The following is a 10,873-nucleotide window of genomic DNA, read 5'->3' on the forward strand; positions in this document are numbered from 1 at the left end:
CAGGCATGCGCAATGATAACGGTACGGCGCACTCCGCCGTAAATGGAGAAAGTGCTTTCCTTTCGCGTCACACAGCATTTGACGCATCCAACGGCAAGTGCAGTGCATATTTCCCCGGAAAGGCAAGAAGAAAAACGAAAAAAAAAACAGAAAGTAAAGTTCGGAATAACGGTGGAAAACATAGGGAAAAACCACAAGTGGTGGCTGGATACCGTTACCAAGGACTATGGACCTTTTCCATTGCAAGAAATGGTAATTTCAGATGAGTAATCGCTGTGGAAAGTGCTTGTGGGGCAGTGGATATCGCCTGACATATGGATTTAATTTATAAAAGAAGTACCGTTGCAATTGCCTGGTGCATTGTTCGCCTGTACATGTGTTCGTGTGTGTGTATGTGTGAAAGTAGGAAAAGTTTTTCAAGGAAAACGGATACACACTGTTTGAACTTTTCGAAGGTGCACAATTGCAATGAGTGTGCACAAGTTTTTGAGAAGTGCAAAAGTGACGTGACGCGAAAACGCCACATTGAAACTTTCCGTTATGTGTGTAAGTGCCAGTGCGTATGTGTATGTGTGTGCATACATATGGCGGCAACATAACATATGTATACAATCATTCTTCACCGTTGCTCTATTGTTATTATCTTCGTTTGTATTGATTTTACTACCAATTTTTTAGGCGCTAATTGAGTTGTTGTTGTTGTTACTACCAATGATGGCGTGCAAGGGCGAAGCAACAACCACAGCAAGCGGAATCGCCTGAAGCAGCGACATAAACGCACGCACACCACCAGAGCGACATTTGGCCCACACAAACGCACACAACTACAGAGAGGCTTAGAAAGAGACGGGCAATATGGAGGACCTCTTTTTGCTCATTATCAAGGAGTCAACGGGCACTAAACACAATGCGCTGCGGCAAACGGCGCAAATCGCTTACGGTGAGTTTTCTTGCTCTTTTCCTTTTTGCAATATGTGTGAACTCCGTTTGCAGTTAGCACGGTGAAAGTGGGAAAGAAAGAGAGAGGCAGAGAGCGAGAGAACGAACGAGATTATTGCCATTTTCTAACTTCCTTTCTCGCTTTCCCTTGCCCGCCAATGTTTGTTGTTTACCGTTAGTTGCCACTTCCTTTGTGCAATGCCCTTCACCTCTTCAGCACGGCACTTAAGTTTCGGCAAAGATTTGGATTTTCATTACATTACATCTATAAGTTGTTATATTAATAATAAGTGCATTATAAATTGAAAATCGTAAATTTATTATGGTGATAAAATTATTGTATATATTTTCACATAAAGGGGATAACAGAATATTATTTAGATTTCTTCGAAAGCTCGGTTTTGTAGCCTCTTATTGTGTTTTCCTGCGTGGTGTTGCAGGAAAGTAGGTAACGATGTGTGGGAGATTTCGCGGTCAGCGATGCAGGAAAGTAGGCAACGATTTGCGGATGGTGGAGCGTGGAACTCCCCGCACCGTTTCCGTTCGCTTATCGGGACAGATTTTACTGCATGCAGTAGCTACATACACATACTTGTGTGCCCAAGGCGATAAACGTTAATCGCGCCGATTTGCCACCGAATAGGAATGTAACTTTTTGCTCGCGCTATTAAGAGCAGAAGATATTACAATTTACGATTTGCAGTTGATAAAGACATTATTTTTTCATATACATATGTACATACATACATACTTGTCACTAATACCGCCTAAATAATGACCCAATTTTGTTAACCCTGCAGATAAGCTGTACCGCCAGCATGGAATCCACCGAGATCCGTCGCACGAGCTGCGCTCCGTTTGCTTTACCGCTCTGCAGATGGCGCTGGACACAAAGCGACCCAAGTTCATCACGATGGGACTCAACGGCCTCCATGTAAGTGCACCGTCCGGAAACGGCGATTATCGGAAGGGGCAGTAAACTGGGAAAATGGTAATGGGACTGTGGGCTAACAATGGCCATAACAACCACTGACACACATTTTCCGGCCGGAACTTCCGGCGAACAAAACGGATTTATCATTCCATATGCACACACTGCTCACCGAACAAAAGACACGGGCAATGGGATTTGGGACATGGGAGATGGCATGTGGCATGTGGCATATGGGCGTATAGCATTTGGCATATGTGCGCCATTGGGGCATTGGTGGGCAACGGGCGGAATCGACTAATTGCTGAGTGTCCTCCGGGGTCGGATGTGACTTTTGTTTATGACTGGTTAACAACATGGTAATCAATAATTCCGGATTTGCTTGCCCATTTGCTCTGGTTATTTAATTTCCATTGCCATTCACTTGTTCTAGATTCCTGCGATTTATCCTTGGTTTTCCAGTTCTCCTTTTATACTATCTATATTTACTACTGCCCCTTGCTAATCCTGTTTTTCCGTTCTTTATCATCCCAATAGCGCGTCATCAAGGACGAACGATTCTACATCGGCCTCGAGCCGGAGGACGACTCTGTGTGGCTGCCATCACAGCTCCTGAGAGCCACCAACGGCATCCTGCCTACGACAAGCAGCGAGGACACGGTGGTCAACGTGCTCCGACTCTTCTTGGCGATGGCCTGCTCGCCCGCATGCACCCTGAACGGCCGCCTCCTCATTGAGATCCTGTCCAGGTGCGGCGAGTGCTGGGAGATGGGCTCGCGGGCCACCAAGGCTGCCTCATTGGCCGCCGCCTCCCAGTGCCTGCGTACATTTTGCGCCTTTCTCATCGAGGAGGCCGAAGAGGTCAAGAAAACGGCGCCTGCCGGCCTGATGACGCAGACGCAGGCCTCCGCCGTCTACAACGAGGTCATCCCGGTGATGCAGTGGCTCTGCAGCCGGCTGGTGGAGCCCAACGTGAATGCTTCGCCGAACAAGAAGTGCGAGAACCACAGCTCGCTGTACCTCACCGAATGCATCCTCACGCTGAGTTCCGCTTTGCCCCGGAATGTACATGCCAATCCGCACTTCACCTCGTTTCTCTGGCAGAAGTTCTGCCCGACTTTGGCGGCGGCACTGGGATCCCCAGGAAGAATAAATCTGGACAAGAAGTTTACTTACAAGTTAGTAAAAGGAAATAAAAATAAAAATATCGAATCACCAAATATACATTATCTCAGGGATGCGCTACACATGATTGAGAACGAGGCTCGTGGCTTCTTCACTGGCCCAGGTTTGGATGGTCCGCAAGCACGCTGCGTCTATTTGACCGCCATACAGTTACTCCGGATTGCCGGAGCCCACGGATCACTGCGGCCCATGCTGGAGGCCCTTTTCCATCGAATGCTTCTACTGCCGGCTCCCCAAAATCGCACAGAGCCACTTCGATGCGTTAGAGAGATCTTCAAGAGCCCGGAGCGTCTGATCGACCTGGCGGTGATTCTTTATGTCGACAAGAACACCGCTCAAGGATGCAGCGATGAAATGGCGTTATTCCGACTGTAAGTTATATTATGGAGTGCATTGTGCATTGAAATACATAATGTATATAAAACTATTTTCAGTTTGGTGGACGCCATGGAAGAGTGCGCCTATGGTGCCAGCGGCGGGGGTTCCGCCACGGAGGCCAGTCTGCAGGCCAGCGTGGAGTGCATGGTGGCCCTGTTGGACAGCTTGCAAGTTCTTTGCAGCGGAGAGCTCACCGAGTCCATGATCAGCGACCAGATCGTCCAGGTGGTCAACGGGCGGCACGACCTGCTTAAGGATGCGGACTACTCCGGTCCACTCACCTATCAGAGTATGGCCCGCCTTCCAGCTCCGTATCGAGATGCCATAGTTGAGTTCCGGCAGACCGTTTTCGAAACTTCATCGGGATCGGAGAGCGAGGGTGAGCCGCAGCACGAGCAGGATGCTGCCTCCAATGGTTCCGGGGACACAGAAGGACCCGAGGACGACGACCCAAGCAGCTCCAGCGATGAAACGTCTCGTGTGGAGAACCGCTGGCCATACTCGCATCTGGAGGCGCCCGTGATGCCCATACGAACCGATAGCGATAATGATCGGCAGCACGCTCGCGATTTCGCTCGGGCCTTGAGACAGGATCTGGTCCCGAAACTTTTACGACTGCGCAGCTGCGTGGAGCTGGACGAGGCGATGCAGGAGTTCGCATCCGCCGTTTGCCAGGAGAACAGCATGAACTTCTCGGACTTTGACTACAACCTGACCGCCATCAATGCGGACGGGATCTACCTGGCCATCTACTCCTCGCTGCTGCTCAGCCTGCAGCTAATGCGGGCCGGCTTCTATGAGCAGGTGGCCCAGGGCATGTCCCACAAGGATATCCTGGTGCCCATGTCGGAGCAGCAATTTGTGACTTCGGTCCAGAACACGGGTGTTCTTGTCTATCTCTCCTCGCCGTGGTTGTGCGAGCTCTATCAATCGGTGACCGTTTGCAATGTACTGGAGGCCATGCCACGCCAGCAATTGGAAGGCATGGGACCGCGCTGCGCCCTCGTCGACATGCTGTGCGATGCCGGTGGACTGGGTGCCACCCAGATGCTGTCGGAGTGGCAGCGCCTGCAGACGGCCAATGTGAAGCACAAGGAGGAGGAGCAGCTGCACGATAAGCGCCGAGAGGCAGCCAAGAAGCTATGCCGCCGTCTGCTCACCTGCTGCTGGGACTCGATGGTCATCGTGCTGAGCTCCGGCTTAGGCGATCTGCAGACCAGCTCCGCCTCCAACAAACTCGTGGCCCTATCTAAGCGAACACTTAGGGTGAAGGCCAAGGCGAATAAATCAAATGGAGAGGCCCTGTATGCTATGTGTTTGGATGGTTTGCATTCGGTAAGGAATATATTCAACTCATATTCGGCTTTTATAATATTTATTGAATACTTATTTCCTGTATTTGTAGGCCGCCACGCTCAGCAACAGTTTGAATCTGCAGCATTTGGCTGGAAAGATACTCAACCTGCTGGCCTCAAACGTCTGCCAGACCTCCGGACCGCGAATCTCCGCCAGCCAGGCCATGTCCATGGACGTGGTGCTCACCGGTGGTCTGAATTTGGGCAGCTACAGTGCAGATTGTTGGCCAAGCATTTTCGCCGTTTGCCGTCATGTCAGCCAGTTGGAGCATGAAATCTTCAGCATGCAAAATCCGGCTATTTCCGCATCACCGGGCAGCAGTCGGCGCGACTTGGAGACGGGGGAAAAGCTAAGCAACGGCAATGCCCAGGATAAGCTCAATCTGTCCTCGATTCCCATCGATGATGATGAGACCTGGTAAGAGCTAGTTCATATGTTCCCCACTTTTTCAATTAGATACTGATTCAATTTCCTCTTCAGTGTGGACGTGTACAGCTTCCTGCAGGCACCGATGCAGAGTCCCAACACGAACATCACATCCATCTTAAAGGTCTACTCCGGAACGAATGAGACGGTGCTGCTGAGTCAGAGCGACACCTCCAAGGTACTCTGCGCCCTGTCCCATCAGGCGGAAAATCTGTTCGGAGACGCCGCCGAAAGACTTAGTTTGCCCTCGCTGTGTCAGTTCCTCAAACATTTGTGCCGCGCCTCCAGGGATCAGCTGTACAAGAGCCAGGTGGCGCGCAAGGGCAGTCGCATCTGGTGGCCCAGCAAGGGCTGGAAGAAGCTAGACTCGTTGCCCATGTCGCTGCTCCTTCACCGTATTGGAGATGTCACGCTGAAGGTGTTCCGCAGCTCCCGCCCGCTGCTGCACGTGCTCAAAGTTTGGGCCATCACAGGACCGCATCTGATGGATGTGAGTAATCCCTGTTTAGGATTGTTTACTATTTAAATTTATATTGTATGTTTTTATCTTATTCAAGGCTGCCTGCCACCGGGATCGGATGATTTCGAAGCGGGCAATTGAGTATATCCACGACATCATCACTGCGCTTCTTGTGGAGCAGTCAGAGCTGCCGTACTTCCACTTCAACGAGGCACTGCTGAAGCCCTTCGAGAATCTTCTGAGCATGGATACGGATGTGGATGTGCAGGATCAGATTGTGGCCTGTCTATACGAGGTGGTGGAGGCGCACCGCACAGAGATCCGATCCGGATGGCGACCACTGTTCGGTACGCTTCGGAATGCTCGAAGCCGGATGCTGAACATGAGCAACATCATCGATATCTTCCGAGTGTTCCTCGACTCGGACAACACGCTGGTGTTTGCCAACGCCGGATTGGACTGCATCCTGTGCTTGCTGTCCTATCTGGAGATTTCCGGAGGAGGGAATAACAATGCCTGTTCCGGTGGGAGTGGAAGTGCAGCGGGAGGAACTGCATCGAATGGTGGCCAGCAGGAGGAGGATAACACCTTCCGGCCCACGGACTTTCTCCACGAGACTCTTCGCTTCCTTGAGCGTTGCTCCAGCATCCTTGGTTTCATGCACAGTATGCCCAAGTGTCCCAACTTCCACTCGACGTACAAGATCAAGGGCATCTCCTACACGCACATCATCGACGCGAATATTCCCAGTTCGATGGAGAACTTTACATACTTCGGGAACGATTATCTACAGACGCGGAATGAGCAGTACATGATATCCTACAGATCTCTGCACATCGATAAGGACACCATTGTCAAGATTGATGAGATGGACAAGCCGTCGGGTGTGCTCAAAGTTTGGTTTCTGCTGCTCGATGGGCTCACAAACTCGCTGATCGTCTGTCCCTACTCCCACCAGGCGCCAATCCTGCAAACGATCTTCAAGCTATTCAAGAACCTGCTGGCCAGTCCGGGCATCGATTTCGGTTTCTACTGCATCAACCACCTGCTGGTGCCAATGATTCAGGATTGGCTAAGGTACATCAACAAAACGGGCTCCTCCTGGCAGCTTGTAGAGAAGAACTTTAAACACTGCTGCTGCATGACCACTGACCTGGTAGTAGAGTTCATAGAGAAATCGGTGCCGGAGCAACGGCGTCTAGGAGCGGGTACCAAGACGCGATTGGCGCAGATAGTTCATCCGGCAGACAATCTTCTGTACTCCAAGCTGAAGTTCGTGACGGAAAGAATAGAAAGAGAGCAGCAGCAGCAGCAATCGCCCTCTGTGCAGGATCACGGTTGTGGCTACACTCAGCAGTACGACAGCAGCTCCAGCTCCGCTAGCGAGGAGCAGCAGAAAAACGGAGGAGGTGTCGGAGGAGGCGGATCGAACCTAATAGAATCGCCCACCAAGATCTCGGGTTCGGCCACGCTGGCCTTGAAGCAATTGCTGCTGGTCCTAATCGAGTGTGCTGCTCAGTCGCAGGAGGCGATCGCTAGGATATCGGTTTCCTGCTTAAAGCATGTGATCCTCTCCACCGGCATGCTCTTCAATGAATCCCAGTGGATGATCGCCTGCTCTGCAATCCATCGCGCATGCACCGTGACAATTGCTCCGCTGCGTCAGCTCTCGTTCGCTTTCCACGAGAAGTCGAATAGTTTCTACGGGGACTGCGCTAACGTGAAGGTGGCTGCTCGACGTGATAGCAGCCTGGAGGAGCTGGCCAGGATATATGCGTTGGCGCAGCAGGTCTTCCTGTCCGACAATCAGCGGGAACCAGGTCAGAATCAGGCTCCCACGCCCAGTGCCTCGCAGTGCAAGTTGTCAGACGACCGGAGCTACTCGTTTCTCTTGTACCCGCTTAACAATGGCTTCAACTCGAACCTGGATAACTTTGTGATCCGGATTCCGTTCAAGAACCTGGTGGTCGGGCTGCTGGCTAACCAGATGTTGCTTCAGCTGGTGGCCAAGTTGCTCCTGTCGCGGTTGAAGTGTGTGCCCCAGGCGGTGTCCACCTGCATCTTCGACAACTATGCTGCTTCGGCGGCTTCACCCAGTCACGACTACGACCTGGACTTTCGCTCCAAGGAGATCCTGCTGCGCTGTGTCAAGCAGTACCTGATGTCCGCCCTGGAGTTCGATTCGCGACCCGGCCTCAAGTTCCTCATGCAGAAGGTGTCGAACATCGAGTACGCCGCGAATCTGTATAAGCAGATGACCTCCTCGTGGATGATCTACTATATTGCGCTGGTCGACTCGCATCTCAACGACATTGTAGTGTACAATCTGGGACCGGAGGATCTGAACTTTATTCTGGAGTCCTGCTCCCGCCTGAACACCACCACGGTGAAGAAGAAGGAGAATTTTGTGCGATATCTGTTTTGCCTGCAGGATGCCTGGAATCTGGTATGTGAGCTGTACTTGAGTAACTCTGCCCTTCATGAGATCGAAAGTGGTTCGGGCAAGCTGCGCCAGAAGCCACCACAACTGCTCCACCATCCGCAGACCAAGCCCATGTGCATCTCCCTCAACGGCAATGGAGATGCCGAGATGACAGACACGGGCTCTGGTTCCGGATCCGGCAGCAGCACCTCGCCCAGCAAGTGCGTCCAGCTGCAGGAGGAGGAGAATGTGACAATGACCACGTTGATCAGCGAGTTTCAGCCCAAGTGCCGTAGCAACCCGTTCGACACCAATCGGCAGGCCAAGTCCTCGGAGGCGGAGTCAATTTCGCCGGAAATTGAGCAGCAGCGAGCCAGCAGCATTCTCAAAGACTCCAACTACAAGAGGGCTGCGCTCGCCCAGCTAGTGGTGGCCTCCATGGAGCTTCTTCGATCGCTTCCCGGGGAAGCCGAGGAGAACCTCAAGCTCCTAATGACCCCGACTATTCGCGAGGCCTTCCGTCTAGTCCAGCTGCAGGGCAACGAGCTGAAGGTCAATCAGTTTTAGGCCATGCTTGTTGAGTTTTATTTTGATCTGTAGGCGCAGCCCCTGCCCCTACTAATGGATCCTTCCTCCTCCTTCCAGAAGTCCTCCGAACGTAATCCTCCTCCCGCTCCCGAATGGCTAATTTACAGCTACGTCTGCATCTCATGCTCTCTCTGTCTCACTCTCTATATCTGTCTCTCTCCGTCGGTGGAGGGTTGATGCTTCAGTGCGGCCAACTATATATCACAAGTATATCAATGGGCAATGGCTGTGTCCTTAGCTGTGCCCTAAAATGTGAAAGTGTTGTCCGTGTTGTTCTTGTTACCTATTCCTACATATATATTTGTGGTGTGTAAATGGATATATTCCAGTAAACTCTAAAATATCTGTACCTCAGCGCTATCAGTATCAGTATTATCTTCTAACTCTTCGTTGTTTTCTTCGCACATTGTATACCATATAACAAACTTCTTTAAAAATAATTGCTATGCCTTACTAGCAACGTTGGTCACACTATTCGCAGACTCTCCATTTGTCCCTCTCGCCCGCAGCTCCCAGCACAGCAGGCAAACCATTTCAAAGTAAAAGCTCAACATGCCAGCACAAAAAAGCAAATCTATCGAAAGTACAACAATGTCGATGCATTGCAAGGATATCAGATATGTAGGATATCATCTTGTGATTAGAGGATGAAGATGACGATGAAGCGTAGACAACGTAGTCCTGTACATTACATTTAGTCAAGACTTTCTCACACTTAGCCCCTGCACGTCCCCGCCCCCATTCCTCCTTCTCCCGTTTAGCCCGCAACCACGCCCCCCCCCCTTTCCCAGCACTTTTCGACTTCTAATATTGTAAAGATGTATCAGCGAGCACCTGTCCCGCCCTAAAATCAGTAAATTATATATATATATACATATATATAAATATACATATATAAATATATTTATTAAGAGTGTAACCTATGTAAACTTATAGCGAATGTTAACTAACACAAAATCAGTGCCGCCCATTAATCCACGATTACCACCATTAACGATTAGATCACAAACGCGTACACATAGAGCCTATACTAAAACAAAAATCATATGTGTGTCCAAGTAGTCCCGCGCTGCCTTTAAACAAATACTTGCATACTTTTGTACCAGTGTGCGTACCTAAGAGAAAAATATGGAAAATATCGGAAGTATTGTAACCGAACAAATTCTAGCCACCTTGCTGCACTATCAAATCAAAGCTTACTAGCCTATATTTTCACGCCCTCACACACACATGCCACATAATATCAGGGATCGAAGCAGATCGGGGAATCGGGCAGTACATATATACATATTTAGAACTCCGGGTTCCCCTGCCTCTGTCCCACCATCGTTTGGTCCCGCGCCCAGCTAATAATGATACCGATACCTACACATATACAGACAGCTACGTACAGTTATATGCCTATATAAAGATCTAAAGAGTTATATATTGATATACATAAATGTACTTATATGTATTATAGTTGCCACTTGGATATAAATGTTGTAAATGTCTAACAAAGGAAACATTTTTATATGTGAAAACTATTAGCAACAGCGCTACAAATCTATACATATACTATTATTATAAATCTATACAAATATACATTTATTTTCGCTTCGTCGTATACAGTATATAGAGAACCATGTACTTGTGTTATTTACTTGCCCATCTCGACTCTCTCAAAATCTATATCTTTCTATTGTCTTGTAAGTGTAAGTGCGAAGAGTGCAGTTGCAGAGGCCCGCAGAAAGTGTAGAACAAATGAAGAAAAGACCGCGATCGCGCTAGGCTAAAAAAACTAAAACTCTCCAAGAGTGCATTTGTAACATGAATGAGAATAAACGACTCCACAACGCTTTCGCAACTTTACTAAACAATAATGTGAATGGGATGTGTGTTTTATTGCGGAGTTTCAAGTGGATCACTTCGAAACTGTGTTGGTCACACTGCAGCGTTGGCAGATAACAGTACATCCAACGTTGCCAGATCAGCGGTAAGTGGTGATCACAAAAAATGATCACTTAAACAAAGACACAGCCCATTGTTCCTCTTCAGTTTTAAGCAACTTAAAATCTTCCATATTTTATATATAATTATCACGAATTTCTAAACATGTTATTTTGAATTGAAGTTGCAGAAAAGCTCGTCAAGTGGTGAACTTTGAAGACCTGGTTCGAACATCTGGTAGCTTCTGCGCAAAAGCGAA

At 49.4% G+C, this 10,873-nt stretch overlaps 1 protein-coding gene across 2 annotated transcripts; it reads left to right on the forward strand.

Annotated features, from left to right (window-relative positions):
• The first annotated feature begins 158 nt into the window (after window positions 1-158).
• On the forward strand, window positions 159-10,535 carry CG5937 (uncharacterized protein). 2 transcript variants are annotated; one of them, NM_132061.3, is made up of 9 exons: window positions 159-252; window positions 679-940; window positions 1,740-1,873; window positions 2,408-3,048; window positions 3,106-3,426; window positions 3,490-4,768; window positions 4,839-5,206; window positions 5,270-5,705; window positions 5,773-10,535. In NM_132061.3, exons 2-9 carry the CDS (start codon window positions 856-858, stop codon window positions 8,662-8,664), a joined length of 6,156 nt encoding a protein of 2,051 aa, NP_572289.2. In that variant the 5' UTR covers window positions 159-252; window positions 679-855; the 3' UTR covers window positions 8,665-10,535. The 2 variants fall into 2 exon arrangements, with proteins under 2 accessions (NP_572289.2, NP_001096888.2); NM_001103418.3 differs by lacking the exon at window positions 159-252 and adding an exon at window positions 471-546.
• The last annotated feature ends 338 nt before the right edge of the window (window positions 10,536-10,873 follow it).

The sequence above is a fragment of the Drosophila melanogaster genome, chromosome X, assembly GCF_000001215.4.
Source record: "Drosophila melanogaster chromosome X".
NCBI classification, from domain to species: domain Eukaryota; kingdom Metazoa; phylum Arthropoda; class Insecta; order Diptera; family Drosophilidae; genus Drosophila; species Drosophila melanogaster.

Coding starts and splice junctions, on each gene's coding strand:
- CG5937 (NM_132061.3), top strand. CDS start 856: ATGGAGGACCTCTTTTTGCTCATTATCAAGGAGTCAACGGGCACTAAA. Junction 3,427..3,489: donor GAAATGGCGTTATTCCGACT/GTAAGTTATATT, acceptor AACTATTTTCAG/TTTGGTGGACGCCATGGAAG. Junction 5,207..5,269: donor ATCGATGATGATGAGACCTG/GTAAGAGCTAGT, acceptor TTTCCTCTTCAG/TGTGGACGTGTACAGCTTCC.